This window comes from Opisthorchis viverrini, assembly GCF_000715545.1.
Source record: "Opisthorchis viverrini unplaced genomic scaffold opera_v5_327, whole genome shotgun sequence".
Taxonomy (NCBI): domain Eukaryota; kingdom Metazoa; phylum Platyhelminthes; class Trematoda; order Opisthorchiida; family Opisthorchiidae; genus Opisthorchis; species Opisthorchis viverrini.
The window spans coordinates 525,230-542,046 of NW_008751989.1; the positions used below are offsets into that span (position 1 = coordinate 525,230).

The 16,817-nt window shown below is 43.2% G+C and overlaps 1 protein-coding gene across 1 annotated transcript in view; it reads right to left on the reverse strand.

Annotated features, from left to right (window-relative positions):
* Nucleotides 1-14,477, reverse strand: part of T265_15046 (hypothetical protein) — a gene marked incomplete at both ends in the record, with an annotated part of 21,374 nt that extends 6,897 nt beyond the window's left edge. Inside the window, 2 exons of the mRNA XM_009176343.1 lie at nucleotides 2,143-2,270; nucleotides 14,399-14,477. Coding sequence (XP_009174607.1) covers nucleotides 2,143-2,270; nucleotides 14,399-14,477 — 207 coding nt within the window. The remainder of the gene's footprint in view (nucleotides 1-2,142; nucleotides 2,271-14,398) is intronic.
* Nucleotides 14,478-16,817: the final 2,340 nt, after the last annotated feature.

Genomic DNA, 16,817 nt, shown 5'->3' on the forward strand with positions numbered 1-16,817 from the left:
AATATATATATATACAGCACTCCGGGTCCCATACTTGGGAGTGTTGAACATCCATTCATTTAATATTTTATGGTCCCTGAATTTCCGTGCATGCTTCGAATGAAATAGTTAGAAATAAGTTTCGGCCAGTGGTCTCTTCACTTTATCCCCACATTACTTCTCCCGCTACTGGACCTGAAATAGGTAATTTCAACAAATGAATGCTCGCGTCGAGACGTTCACCAAGGTTGGTAGTTATTTTGTACGATCAGCTTCAGGTGTGCGATGTAGCAGCGTTCCCTTCGAAAGTTGCAGTTTCGATGCTGATGACAGCTACCACTGCCATGGCAACGAAGAGAGTGATAGTGTTCATTACAACGATGAGTTATTTGCTGCAGCTGCTGCTAAAGACTGTGGTGATAAGTACGAACGCCATCACAAATGGATTAGCTTATAGACTAAAATCTGTGTCCAGAGATGGAATGTGGCAACAAACCGAAAAAAAGTTTTGGACGTCAAAGTATTACATTCCTTTCTACTCCATTGGTGTTAGATCTGAAGGACTTACAAGAGATGAGCCTCGTCAGCCTTTGCAAATAAAACACCACTGTTAAGTTTATGCCGATGATTAGTTGGCTTCTCGATACTTCTCATTTGTTTGGCATTTCACAACCCCGAAGCTACTTGCCGGTCTTACCAGAAGCTCACTGTGGATTTCGAAGCTCGTTTACCACACACCGGATCCAATTTCGGGCTGAATGGATTTTCTTCCAAGCTTCATGACTAACATCTCCCCTCAAATTAATCCTTAAGTTGATCATCCAATTCGGCCACTGCATGCTGTGCACGTCTTGAAATCAAGGAAACTTGTCCACCTTTTCCTAGAAAGAATATCTATGAAATGCGAAATTACGAAATTTAGATTTTTTAAAATTTATGTACGTGGAAGTATTAGTGTGCGGTGATGTACCAGTGATTCGTAATTCATGGGGGCGGATATGTGTAGGCCCACAAAAGAGTACTCAGAATTCCGAGTATCTTCAGAAATTCCGATACAAATTGCGATTTTCAAGCAAGTAAACACCGTAGGAAACAGTGTGTTACAAACTCCAGTCCACTTGATCTGGAGGAGCCTATTTGTCTTATTTTGCGAATCCTGGAAACCTCGGAACCACCTACAACTACCGGCTTCTATTTGAACTGAAATGACCACAATTCTTCTCAGCTGGAAGAAATGTAACCAACATAAATGAAACTGTAATATGCTACTCATGAAGTTGCTGAAAACTCCTCGACAGCCCTCGACCTGTTTCGCCCTTTCTGAGGCTCATCAGGTAGGCGCGATCCCCGAGTTTCCGTCAACCTTATGTTCTACTTGAAACCAAAATGCACGAAATTAGCAAATATACACTCATTCGCAAACAAATTTGTTTTTTTCGAGAGACTCACCTGGAACCCAGCTGAATCTCTCGGTTTTGATGTTCCCAGGTAACCGAATGTGCTGCACCAGGCCGCCTTATGTTTCAGTCGCTACGATATTTGAGATATCGCGGTACACATATGAAAGTAAATTGAATGAAACTGGCCCAATTTGCTGCTAGAGCTTTGCGAAATACACCATTCAGCTCTACATTCCATTCACACTATCTGAGCTTTCAAAAATGCCAACCTGACTTTCCAAAACACAGTAGGAGCAAAAATGTTTGCGTATTTTCCAAATTCTGGGTGCTTCAACATACTCCAACTTCTTTGATAGTAGCTCTAGATTTCTCCTCTGTTTCCAATTTTTCTGAGGAACTATTACGGGGCCCGTTGCAAGCCAGGACCGCCCCAAACGTGACAAAACAGTGGACACCGACATCAGTGACTTGTTCATCATCAAGAAATCGGAACCAGCCATTAATTCCTATAAATTTCAACGCGATATCGCACACAGTATGGCGTCATAAATGTGTTACCGAGAAACGCCCATTGGCACACTCAAGTAATCTGACAGTAGTCGATTATCCATACGGCTGATGACATCATCCTCAGTGTAAAAAGCTCGCTTTATAAGGTGAAACAAACAGGATTGGGCTCCATGTGGTTACGCTTTTCAGGTGGACCGTTGAGTTTGCTGGCAACTCAAAAGCCTATCCCACTACGACGAGTGTGTCTGCATACTGGGCAGGTCCACATTGTGAAGGCTGTACTGGGGACAGTGAGACCAATCCGTAGTGTTATACTGTTTTGAATCATTGGAGCTTCACATCCCTGCTTGTCAAACAGTTCTTTCGCGCGCCCGTTCCTCGCTGGAGATAAAATGGAGGACATGTTTCCAAAGATATCTGAAGATTCTCCCAGCTGCGGGATTTCCAACTACATTCCCGAATTCGAATTCCATTCTTCAGCTGACTAGACGCAAAATGCCTTGACATGTGAGTTTTGGTCGTGGCCTTGTTAGCTCAGCTGGTCTTGGATTGTTTACTCTCCAGAGAATTTCGACGTCTAGGATCCGGTGCTTTCGTTTGATCCGAAAGAGTCTGGGGAAATCGGTCATGAATCTAGGACCATCGTCCATATGGCATCCAGATCGCGTTACAGTACAGTGACGAGGACAGCGTACGATCATTTACAGCGTATCTCTGCTGAATGAGTCAAAGGCCATTGTAAATTCCACAGATATTTCTTGGAGCAGCTGATTCAACCCACGTCATTTCTCCGGGATACATCTCCGCCAAACGTGTCCCTGACTCTTCTGAATCAACATTACTCTTCGGGAAATTCTTTCGCCATTTTTTCAGCGACTAGTAGGTTGGGTAGGATTTAAGTCATAGCCTTGTCTACTGCTGGCTTCATCCGTCCTCTGACGTCATCCTTTGGTTTCATAGAGGGGAATCGTTCCTGCTTTCGCGGACTTTTGCAGAAGGCGTAGTAATTAAAGCCCGTTTCCTGGCTTCAGTCCTTCCAGCTCGAAAATCTCATTGTCAAGCAGTCTTCACCCGCTTATGGCCGTCAGCAGCCCTGCGGTTGTAGTTAAGTTGGCCAGATAGTTTTTCATTGTATGGGCTATCTAGCTCCAATTCACGTCTCCTAGCCCGCCGAGTGTCGCCTGAAAGTGCCTTAAAAACCGCCAGAACTTCGTTGCGCTCGTTAGGTTTCTCACCATCTTGTTTCTCTTCTATCAACCAAAGGTACTGGAGTTTATTCCCATAGATGTATTTCAGTCCAGCAAGGAATTCTTTTTGACAACGGCTATCAGCATGCTATGGGGTCTTTTCGCTTCATTGCATCCATCACTCATTTTTCAGTTTTCCGTAGGTGTTTCCACAGGTGCTTGGTCCTATCGCTTGCAAGTTGTTTCTTGAGCACTCCGTTTGTTGGATCCCGTGCCATATTCTCTTCTCGAATTATGTGGATATCAGTGAGTCACTTTCATCGAGACAATCTCGCCTCAGTTCCTACTTTATAATGCTGGTAGCCATAGTAACTGTTTGAATGTGTTTGTTTCCTTACAGATTTGTCATTGGAGTGCGTCTGAGATCTTCCACCCAGTACCTTTAGCGTTAGAGATTGGAAGAACATTGATGTCGCTCCCCAATTCTCCAGTTTTCTTACAGCAAACTTGAAAGCGTTCATCCTTCAGTGTACAACGATGTACCACAGCGTGATCTGCATTACATTCCTGTCTGTGCATCACTTTTGTGATCTTTGCGTAATTCAGGTCTTCAATCTGTCCGACGCTATATCAAAATACGTGTCCGTAGGACTTGTTGGATGAAATCACGTGGCAAACGATGTCTACCCAATATTGAACCACATGTTTTATTTTAATAGTGCAGCTTTTCACACATTTTCAGTAGTATCCAATCGTTGTTGCTCTTTGACTCGATTCCAAACAGACCAAGTATCTTCTTTCAGGTTTCTCATTCTGTGCAAACCCGAGCATTGAAATCGCTGAACGTAAAAGACGTGTTTGAAGGTGGATGCCTGCTTAGGGCCGACAGCTGAGTGTGGAATTGTTCCTCTCCCTCATCTGAGTGTGAAGCCGCTGACGCTGATATAGCCCTGGATGGTCCATACACTCGAATTAATGCACTTTAATTCATCCTTTATTCCTTGATTAACGTGGTCTGCTACTTTGATTCCAATATGGCATCACGCCAAAGATATAAGCGGGGCCAGTCTCTCCTAAATTTACTTGATCACCATCATCATTAACTGCAGCTGTAAACACAGTACATATTATATGGTGGTTATAGTTGTCAAGGTTTTGTTCGTCGATGATGTAGGAAGACATGCCTGGATAGCAGCCTATTGAAGACAACAAGTGATATCCTTGGCGCGTGAGTCCAGGAATGGCATAAGAGTTTTTCAATAGGGAGAAGCTACGCATGAAAGTCAACGGTTTGGATGTAGGCGCACAAGTGAGCATGCAACTGGGCCATATTTCTCGGCCTCGAATCACTTATGTGCCCTGTCCCTGGTCTTCATCCGTGGAGAAGACGGCAACCAGAGAAGGGTAGATTGGTGGCAATAGCTTCCATACTTCGCTTCAAGGTAAGTGCTTGGCACATGTCCGCCCTCAGCATGGTTTTGCGAAACGGCAGCTCTGTGGACTTCGGTCAACCGGAATACAGAGCAACTGTACAAACCAGCGCAACCTATGAAGTTTGATCACTTCATCTGTTGTGGCCGAAAATTAAAGACCGTTCCACGTACCTCAGCCCTACTAATCCGTTGCTCCCACCCGACTCTGGTGACACTCCGAAGATGCCAGCGGTCAAAAAGTAAAGTTTGTTGATGTCTTCAGAGCGCGGAAGTGAGGTTTCATGCCCATAAAGCAATATGGTGCGAATAATTTAGCACAATCAGTTGAGGTGGCATCTTCATGTGTTGTGCATTCAGAAACACTGCCTACCGAGACGAATGTCGCTCTCTTTGCCTTCTTCACAATAATGATAACCGCGAAGTGAACATGTCACTTGACAGAACGATGTGAAGCAGATCACGAAGAGATTAGATGTTGTTGGTGCGACTAGCCTTTCAAAAGTGGGTACCCGTGACTCCTTTGCACTTGCTTGGAGACACTACATGAGACGGCGGTTAGGCGATGTCAGTGGAGTCCGTGCCGTCAATTTCACCCCAGATTGTCGGAATGAGTACTTGGAAGTGTAGGCACCTCAGGATTATTGTAATAGGCCAGCAACAGGGCCCTCCATCACCACTCTCTTCTTTCCTTTATACTTTGATGCTTTAATTATAAGGGAACTTTACGGTTGAAGCGTCAGTGTCCACCATGATGTTACTGTTTCTGGTGATTGATATTATTTTATTATTATTACCATTATTGTGAGAAGGAGAGAAAGGAGAGGGGTCTTGTTGGATTTGAACGCAGCGCTGTAAACTCTACCCTTGACAGGCAAGTTGATGTTGCGCCTGCGCTACAGGTAATGCAGACTGACGACAGTTGCTCAGGCCTTCCCAGTCTGACTGGTTCAACGGGATTGATAGAGTTTGCAAAGTTGTCTACAACCTTAATCGGCTCATCCGCACAGGTTTGATTCCACCCAATCTACACTTTTCATATGTGAAGCGTAAAGCAAACACTGAGGCAGAAATACTCGGGTTATGCAGTATCGGTCACATTACAACAGCGTCGTATCCAAGAAGAGCAATGTCGTCTGATTACTCGATAAATGTAGATAAAGGCCCTGTAAGTGTTTAAGCCCCACAGGTATCAGATGCTGAGTGTGAGTCTACCGTGTTCATATCGGCGACGAATTGAACAGAAGAGGTGCGAGAGGACAGCTTTGCCTAACACTATCGGAATTATTGAACTCAGGTTAAGCTTGCCAATGAGCTTCGGAGGTCCACAACACTCACCGTACAGCGCCTTATGGAGGGTCAAAAATTTATGGTCCATAAGTATAGTGCCCCAACGATCAACAAAATCAAATCATTAAGGGTCACCATTACTGGTTTTTGGAAGCAGTGTCAGTGTTCAGAAATTTGGTGGAGCGTAACTAGGTGATCGGTGCATTCAGTTACACGAAGGAAGGATGTTTTACTTCCACAGATCTGCCTATCTATGTGGCTAATCAATTTTTGAACGATGATACCTTGATGCTACAGCTACTGGGCTAATGTTACGGTATTTTTCGAGCTGCATTTGAATGCATCTCTTGAAGGCAAGGGTGAATTTATATGAGCTTCATTATGGAGGCTCCTAAGTTTAAATCTTTATAGTACCAGCGTAACGGTGATACTACTGATGGGGAAGCCGTGCAAGTAGTATGTTTTATTCTCGTAAATTCGCTTTGCGTCTCCTGAAAAGGGAGATCTATTGCGGAATTTGTGGAGATGCTTTGTAGCATTTGCTTGGATTTGAGCAACGGTCAATGAATATCCAGGAATGTTCAGAAAGACGCGTTCAAAGAGAAGGTGGATATTCGGTTTTTTATACAAGATCCATATGATATTTTTGCTTCCCTGTCCAATAGTCTATAACTGTTCAGTTGGTATTGTCTAATAAATGCTTCCGCAGTGAAGGCTTTCTTCCTTTCACCAGTACGCCTTGTCAGGTAGGTTACCAGAGATTCACCGTCTTATTAAAGACATCCAATCCTGGTACCTTCTCCTCTATTAAAAGTAGTACTCCTTAATTTATTTATTCTTCCCACGGACAACTAAGGTGTCGGATTTTGAAGTACCAGACACACAGTGAGTAAAATGCGAAAGGGTTGAGTTCATCTTGGGCGCCTTGACATGGATGACCACGCTTGAGTTTTGTGTAAGTGTTTCTGGATTATGTCAACTTTAGGAGATTACAATGTCTAATAAAAAATTACCGTTTGTCAAGTTACTATACAGTACGGACGGTGAAAGCACATAAATGGAAAGAATCCGGTGGAATTATCGAAGTACTGTTTTATTTACCGGAATTGAGGAGGTAGCACATTGGTCTGGTGACTAACGACCGAAGGTTTCAGTAACGTTTGCTATCAGGGTGACCGATGATTGAGGAGTGACAAAGAAGTGTGCAGGTAATCGCCCAAACCCGAGCCTTGAAATCAAAAGAATGGTTAAGAAGAAAGAGAAAAGAGAAATAGTTTTTCCAGTTTACCTCACCCTAGCCTACTACACAAAAGATTAACCCGCAAGGCAGCTGGCAGTGTGGCGTTTTGGGGTGCCACATCCAGAGCCGCTGACTAAACTTTATCGTCTGCTTGGTTGAAATGGTGCGATACATACCAAGAACACAGACAGTAATACATAGATATCTCCCTTCTGGCACAGCGAAGCACAGCAGATGCCTCATCGGACTTATGACAAGGTTGATTTATTCTTCCGCTCTATCGGATAACTTTCCAGTGGTCACATGCGTGCGTGGTTTCAGGGCTGACGCATTCCAATCTCTCATTCCTGAGAGGGATACAGCATCACTGCTTTCATCCTGGGGGTGAGGCAAAATGATTTTTCCCACTTTCTGTGTGCAGCGTGGGATATGTTCCACAAAGTTTCAACGATAGAAGGAAAACTCACTCACATTAAGATTGAGAAAGTTGCCAGGTTACTGACAGCTAGTGCCACTGCGATCACCCATACACAGTTACAATAAATCGTTCGCGAAGAACATTGCGGATTCCGAAGCAGTTATCTCACGGTCAACTCTGTTTTTGATGCGCAGCGTGAATGGGATCGGCCACTTAGCGATTATACACTCATTTGCAAACTAATTTGGTTCTTTCGAGCGACTCTCTCTTTTATGAGGTTCTCAGGCAACTTAATGTACTGCCACAGGCCGCCTCATGTTTCAGTCGCTACGATATTTGAAATATCGCGATACATGTATATCTTTGTAATGTACTACTCATAAGGTTGCTGAAAATCCATCGACAGCCCACGACCGGTTTCGGCCTTCTTGGGGCTCATCAGGTAGGGCTGTCGATGGATTTTCAGCAACCTTATGAGTAGTATGTTACAAAGAGATCAGCCACTGTTTGTGTACTTCTAACATGTGATCAATTCATTCTAGGTATGCTTTGGAGCCTGGATAAAATTTTGACGTCATCGACGCCTTTCACACCCGGCTGAATGCTCGTTTGGGATCACCTGCCGTGAATGAGATCTATAAGAATTTGAAATAAGGTTATGTTCCTTCCACGGCCCCATTTTCTCTGCTTATAGCGGCCATCTGTATCGCGTCATCTTGACCGAAACGTCCCGAAACCACTTTCTCGCAGTCGACTGAGGGGTGCCGCTGTAAATCTGAACACTTGAACTTCTGCTAATACAGTGTTCAAATAGGATATAAGGTTGACGGAACCTCGGGGACTGCGCCTACCTGGTGAACACCAAGACGGACGAAACCGGTCGTGGGCTGTCGAAGAGTTTTCAGCAGCCTTGTGAGTAGTTTCCTTTATGAAAGTATTCTCCAGTTAGGTTTCGATACTCATAAATTTCTTTTAACATCTTCGAAAGAACCGCACTCGGCAGGCGCTCCTGGAAGCTGACTGTCTACGTCAGCGTGTGTGATTCTGAGACAAGACTTGGCTTTTATATTCTGAAACAGATAAACCATTCGAAATGTGCTTCTTTCCCTTTAGTCCCCCTTGAAGACGCTGAAATGTGTTTAACCAACACATGGACCAGTCGCTTGTCTCCTAGAAACAGACAAATGGTTTAACATATGTTAGTTGTAATTTTTAATAATCAGTCTGTGGACTTTTCACATGTCGTGGGCTTTCGTTCGTTTCCGTCTACTACTTTGCTGCAGTAAAATCTAGTCGAGAGAGCGCCAAAAACAAGTGTCTGGCTGTAAATTTGGTGGTATATTGTAATATTTTCTCCATTTGCTTAGAACGATGTATGGTAAAGAGGAGGGAAGTTATCGATTAGAAGCCACGCCATACTAGCTATAAATATGAGTTGTTCCTGACAGCGCTGATGCATTTGTAGGTAATACGCCATAATGGTGAACTGGCTATTAATTCAACTAACCTGTCGGAGTAAGGCATCAAGGAGGTTGATTTAGACAGCAAAGCCATGATACAGTGTAAAGGTGGTATGGTGTGGTGCGGATACAGGCGTCAGCCATGGCCAAACAGATCGACCCATCTGGAGAGAAGCAACCTGAATGAGAGCATTCACACAAAACGTGGACGGGATTTATATCCTCCAAGTGCCTTGTGACGGTCTCCTAATGCAGTTCCGTGGATGTGAAACCTCAAGGGTAGTCGAGCGATTGCTCTTGCAAAATGCTATGTTCCACTGAGCACCTATCCCTAAAACAAACAAGATACAAAAAAGTCGTTCAGCTGTAGCACCCTTTCGGTGCCTAGCTGCTATGCCAAATGAATGAGGCACGAGGGCTTGGGTACTGTCAGGTCACCCAAGCCCAGACAGGGGAAGTCGAGAACCAGAGGCCGGGTTCGAACCACGGACCATTCCTTCAGAATAAATATAGATTGTTGAGTAAGCAGGAATTTTGTCCTTTTTCAAACCAAATGTCGTTTGCCTGTTGGACAGAGAACGCTTGATCGGGTAGTTCATCTTCTTGTAACAACAGAAACAGCACAGGAATCGGCACACCGTCTAATGTGTGTGGGGTTTTTTTTTTTTAGAAAATTTACCAGATTCCATCATCTCCATATCTCTACTTGGTATGGGCTTCATAACGCTAGAATCACGGACGGACGAACGGCAATTCTCTCCTGCTGTAAAGAAAACTGCATCTATTTCTTATGATGAGTATGATTTGTCCACCTCGGAGACACGAAATTTACCGCGCTGTACCTTTGAACAGAGACCCGAATGAAAAGGTAGTTAGTTCTGTTGGAACAACTGACGGGGGTGGGGGTAGAGAAAACGGTAAAATGCTCGTAATGAAAGAACAGTCATGAAACATTCGTTAAGTAACTAGGAGTAGAACAGTCAAATGAAAAGAGCCAGACAACTGTCTGAAAATGAGCTACGCATTCTCAGACATTGGCCGTAAAAGAAAAATTTTAAAATATGTAAGAGCAATACGGGGTGAGCAGCATATAGTGATATCCCTTGACGATATTTCAAATTAATGTCCGTCTGCCGATCGTCCATCCCGCCTGACTTTGCATACCCAACTAAAAAAATCTTCAAAATAACTCGGACTTCCACCCAAAGTATATTTTCGACATTGCTAAGGAGTACCTAGAGTGAGAAAGGCTCCTTTTGGGTTATGGTCTTGTTAGCTCTTATGATGGACATACAAACCAGAAGCGAACTGGCTGAGATGACTGGACGTTGCTCAAAGCGAACCAACCCAAATGCATTGGCGTGCAACGAAACACCGTTATTAAGAGTGAATACATAGTGGGTGGTCATCTGGGTGGTACACGAAAATTAAAGCTCCATAAAATCTGGATTCAACTTTTTTAAGACGGGAGTGATTAGAAAATCGTCACGTTTCAACCAAGTTCTGTATCCGTTATCAATTATTCAGCTGTGTCGAACTGTCTACCAATGAATCATCCATTGCCATCCTCGAGCTGAGGAGAACACAGCTGATGATTGATTGACTCACCTTTTCCTGTACACCACTAGCCGGACTAATATTTCTTACACTCCTGAAAATAATATTGTTTGTGTCAAAGCAAGCCCCCGGTAGTAACCCTATCAAGGATGACCCATTTCCGGACAGTCGACGAAATCTTTCCAGGTTGGGCGCAATTCAATCGGATGATATACAACTGTATTTTGGCCGTTCCGACCAAACGTATCAAGAGGACTTATTTTTACGATGTTAATTTTTATGAAATCCACACTAGGAACAACTTTACACTTGTAGCTGACATTGGAAGTGTACACTTTACAAATCTAAGTTACTCCTGAATCCCACATGGAACCTCGGAAGCTTGCCGTCAAAGGAATCGCTATTGAAAGGAATATCGACAGCTTCAATTTCTTAGGTAATATGTGAAGAATGTCTCCTTCAAGCGAGAAAGATAAACTTCACGTATATTCTTCAACCCACTTCACATGATCAAGTGACATAACAGCTGATCTTTGGCGTGATTCCAGAGGATTCTTGAAGATCTCTTCAGCGGTATGCGCTCATACTTGTGGATGGTTAATTTGGTTCGTTCCTCGGCGAATTGCACCTGTGGCCTTTGTGCTTTACTCGTCCGTCGACTATGCAGCTGGGCAAGACGATGAAAAGGGTACTGAACTCAATAAAATACAAATACTTTCAGATTAGGAAGTGCACGAAATCCCGGTGATTTAAGGACAGACTATAAATCAGTCTGCCGATTTATGTAGAATATGCAGGGTGCGTGTAAACAAATGATGATTGGTCCTTCGTTCCTAAATTTACCGGATGTTGTAGCCAAAGCCTTTGATCCTCATCAGACCACTGTCGCTTTAACGTAACTTGTCAGAACAGCGAAAACCTAAAAGGCAGAGGAAGCATTGCTCAGGTACAAGTGCCCAGAAGTTGACCTGATCGATTTCGGAGCATTTTCAGATATCTTCATTTGCGGAATCATCATTATCATCGGCAGTATAATTTGTTGTTGCGACACACACTTGTTCCGAATAATCCAACCTTTCTGTTTGCCATGACATATCAATTGTTCTGGATTTCCTGTTAAGTGGATGATGTCTGTTAGGAACTTATCAACACATGATTTAGGTAGCCCACCTACCATTTTACAGACGGTGACGTTTGCGCTGGGTATGGTTTATTGGCTCTTTGTCTAAAGCAAACGAATTTTTTTCTGCTTGATTAACATGCGCAAAAGAACCTTACGTGGGAACAGACATATTTGCAAACATGTGCCAGTGTTTGTGCTTTCGCTCTCATCCATCTACCTATGCCCACTCAGCGCATTATCGGTTGGTAAGATGGATGAAACCGGTTACCCAACTAGAACTATTCATATATTATGGGAATCATGCCCCCTGAGCCTGGCTTCAGACATATTTTTCTCGCATACATGACACAATTCGTGTCCATGTGTGGTCCACGTGATGTATAACCATGATTGGCTGGAAGAACAAGCCTGGGTGGCAACCGGATCTCCTAGTCGGTCCGTCAGCTTTGTGGGTATGATAACTTTAAAGAGATCAGCTTAAAAATGAATATCTTCATGTTGACAAGACCACATCCGTCAGTGACAGCAACGACCGAGTTTGAAGCGAACAGAAGAAACGAATTCGACGCCGATACACATTCACAACAATATCACTTATCAGCTGACCTTTTACGGAAGATCACCATGAAAAAACTGTACAATATTTTTACAATATTTTCACTCCCTTGAGGTGAATCAGCAAAAAACATGATGAAGTGTTAGGAACGTACTGCGTCATTCTACTACCCCTCCCCCCAACACCAACAGAACAAAACACAGCACAAGCTGAACTCGTCTCATCTGTCGTTTCCACGAGCAGGAGATCTGGCCAGATCGAAAATATGTGGCGGTGCAACCGTATCAGCCTTGGTGTGAAGTCCATCCCCGTTTATCTGAGCAAAATTCAAGTTACATTACCTCATTCCTTCTTTAACCTCCCAGTTTCCGTTCAAATTTTCAAACGGAGTGAATAGGATTTTAATTAACGACAGGCCCCATTGTGAAGAGATTTTCACGGAGCCACAGGAAAGATAAGTTCTTACTTCAAACTGATGCGTTTCGCTCACTGATGCTTCTGAACCCCTTTTCAATGAGGTTAGATTTATGTTACTACATTCATTGTGGTGTGATTACTTTGAGGTGACCAGCAACAAAAAACAAAATTTCATCAATGTATGCTTTCCCGGCTTCCGAATTCCACGTAGAGTGAGTGGTGTTCAGGTTGTAAATGAAAATTTTTCGGCAGTCACTATACCATTCACTCAACTTTTTCGCAGATTTGTCACCTTGGCGAGATTCCTTCTTCTTTGAGAGTACGAATGCAGTGAACTACCATATACGTTATCCATTAATATCTTGGTGTTTTGGGCCACTTCCACAATTACACAATGAAAAATCTCGCTTTGACTACAAAAAGAATGCAGGTAATCAATATTCTTACATATTTTTGGTGGATTCATTTGGTCAAATCCTGATGAACCGGTAGTATAGCCATCAGTTCCTGCCCTAAAGTTAATTACTATACGTATTTCTTCGTTGTCTAAACTCGCGTCAGAACCACAAGCAATAACTTATCACTCTTGGGAACATAACGTGACAAAACGCAACGCTCGCTTATCTGATAAATCAACGCGCTTTGCTCCACCTCTGTTGCCTGAACTGTGTACGGTGCCTGAGACGTCCTAATGCATGATGATAACTGTTGATCAATACAGACTGAACCCAGTGAAGTAAATGCCTCTCTTGGGGCAGAGGGTATAAATAGCACTTACATCATCAACCATTGGATATGACCATCAACTGGTTGAAAGCTTATTCTGAGCGTTGCCTAAATATCTCGCAACAAGTTACTTTGTCGCCAAGATACGATTTTAGACCCCAATGCTGTCACTGCACTTAAAACCTCCACCAAACAATTTACCCTGAAAAATTTCACATTTTCGTAGGAAACATACAAAGTGCATCCAAACTGAATCGACTATTTTGAACCAGAAAACTTTATAGAAAGAACAGTCCGTGAATCATAAAGTGAAACTAGTGCAGTGATGTCAAAAAACACTGATCTAACATGATAAGGGCATAAACGGAAAATGAAACGTCGGATAGGCTCTGTCCAATGAGCTTTCCTAACAGTAATGTCGATTCACCCTTTTTTTTCTCGTCAAGCTATTTACAGAAGCGACAGTACAACAGAGTCAGGCGCATCAACGCACATCATATGTCCACCCTTCGGCATGTCAGAAAAAGGGACTCAAATGGTCTACTATCATTACCTCGCATCTACACCCGAATCGGAAAAGCACCGAATTTCGCCTAGCTGACTGATATATGCTGAAGTTACATCACTTCGTTTCTTTGCAAGAGTCAAGTTTAAATAACCCGAAATCCTGGTAGTTGCCGAACAAAAGGAATTGGTGGCGCTAGTCAACAACAAACCGGCAAAATGAACTGAATTCAGGAAACATTGCCCAACACTGCAAACTGATTCAGCCGACAGGACCAGGGGAGAAAATGGACATTTATGCTAGATATAGTGTATCCATGGTGTGAAAACCTTGTTGCCCAAATCACTCTCTACCCGCTTCCCCGCTTTGCATTTGTGTCACGCAAACGCGGTAAATGGTAGCGTCTTAGGTTTCCGGCGTGCGTGATTGAACTCAAACTAAAAATGCCTGTCTTTGATGTCGAACATTTCGGAAGGGAGTGATGCGCACTGTTTACGAACCGGTTCCAGAAAGGTGGCATGCTGAATCGGGATAGAAAAAAAACCGGCAGCTGGTAAGTTGAGCTAATTTCTTGTTTGATTTAGTCTCCCCTCTACATACGTGTCCCAACTTGAGAACTTGCGATTTCTTCAGCCGAAAACCTGTTATCACTGATTAGGGCGCAAGCCGGAAGTGGGCACTGATAAAGAATATAATTCGAAAAAAACTGATACACGAACACGTCACGTAAGTAAACTCATCTTGATCGGACCTGGTTTGGTTTTAATCTATACTTAATTCTCGCACATTCTGATCGCCAAATTTACTGCATTACTTCAGATCCGATGCCTAGAATGAAGATCACAAAGCTAAAGTTTTGGCAATGCGCACATGGTTTGTATGGAGTTTCTAATCAGTGTCCGTCCATTCCTTGTTTTGGAAGAGCAATTCTTCTTGATAAGTCATAATGACGGCTAAAGAAGGACATTGGTCCGAAATTTACGTTCGTGTTAACAGAAGACCAGACTAAACTACAATGGATCTCTGATGGTGTGCTTCGGCCGAATAAGCTGCACGGAGACCGCCTCGTGATTCAGCTTGCATGACACTCAAGATAAGGCAATGTGTTTTCTTCGCATAACTCTGTGCAAAAGATTGTGGCAAACTCTTCGATAAACGTCTACAGGTTTTGTCCTTCTTGGGGCTCATATTTCTGGAATTTACTTATTTGTCATTTGGCACCAAATAATGCGTAACTGGTGGAATTCATTTTCAAATTACCTAGCAAGAGACTCAATTGAATCGATCGTTTAAGATGTAAACCCCCACGAAGGATGAATTCCGTAGTGGACTGTCAGAGTCCTTAAGAGATTTATGAGTGATGTGGTCTGTCAGGAAAATAGGTTGTTTATTCTCATTTGATTCTAGCCCTGTGGGAATCACTACAACTCACTTATGTAGGGGACACTTAAGGCTGAGGACAAAGGCTTACCATGTTGTTCTGGTGCGCCTCAAACAGGAGCACTTTGATTATGGAGTGTCATTAGCATTCCGATAAGACGAAAACGAAAAATCAATCATTCAAGAATTTTCTCTAAAAAACACATACACGCGCGAGCTCACCATGTCGGGACAGGATTAGCCGGTAGAAGCTGGAGAATCGATATAAATCAATAATAAGTTGTGGTTCCCTGCTTTATTCTGAAGTGAACAGTACGCCGTCTTTGATCGTGGCCAGGGGGGTTTAATCTCGTTACTCTGCACATTTGTTCTTATCCGGGTTCGTCACCCCTGAACATCCGTTTCCGTTTCGAGCGTTGATTCTTCATTGTGTACGGTTTGGCATGTATCCAGTATGATATCCATCAATACTCAAATACGCCTTTTAACTTCCAGGTAGGGCTGAAGATGACTGACAAGCCTAGTCCATAACATGTCCATAGCAAGCGTCCAATAACACGACCAGGAGTCCAGGCATTCCTTCATGAACTTTCTTTACGGATACTGCAACACTACCTATAAACCGTCGTGAACGCGCAACATGGTGGTGCTTTAAAACTAGCTCCGACTGAAAGCTTCGTTGCTCAATGTGTGGTGGTGTCAAAACTTCGAAGATAAATTTAATACACATACTGAAAAATGCTTCTGACGGAGACAGGTTTTCGAATGCCGATAGTCCTAGCGTCATACAATCAAGCAGCAAAAAACTCTGTTGTCAGTTATCATTTTGGTATTTTCTTATTAACCATTTTGTAATTGAAATCGATTTGGGATCACTTGACTCTTGAACTAGTGAGATCTATCTGTATTCACCACGGCATCCTGTCCTCGGAGCCGGTGACCTGAAAGCAATATCATACAAACCTGCTAACGAATCAAAGATATACATTCACAGTTGTTTTTCTCACCTTCCTTGGCTTCTCAAAGTTCAACTAAATTTATTTTCATCTGCCTCTGGGTATGGCATCCATACTCGCTCCTAACTAGAACTCTGTCACTGCGCTTTCGTAGACAGGCCCAGATGCTTCAGATACATACTTTTCACGCCGCCTTAGTTGGTTTGATTATGCTAATCGAAGTACATAAGGGCTTATTTTATCGTAATCACAAGGTACTAGCTAGAAATGGAGGCCAAAATTGTAAACTGTTTAAATAAAGACTTACTAATTGCGTTGCTGCCTCTTCATTTGCTGCTTGGTTTCTTTAGATTCTCGGTGGGAAGAGCGCGGAATGGAATTTACAGCAGGTCTTGGGATCACCACCAGACTGGCTGCATAAACATTTATGTGGGGAAGAGAGATCCTGAAGATGAAGAAGACTCATTTGTGTATGTTTCTGCACTATCAAAGACGCACCCAAAAATATACCTTCTGTAAATATCGGTGATTGCATTTCTGAAGGTGGTAACGCAATGCAGTCGAATATGAAGGAATGGAAACAACAACATCAGGATCTGGACACTGGCTAGCGGGCTAATCCCTGAAAGCAATATAACTTGGAAAAATTCGGCACTCCATGTGTATAATCGCCACCGGTCTCC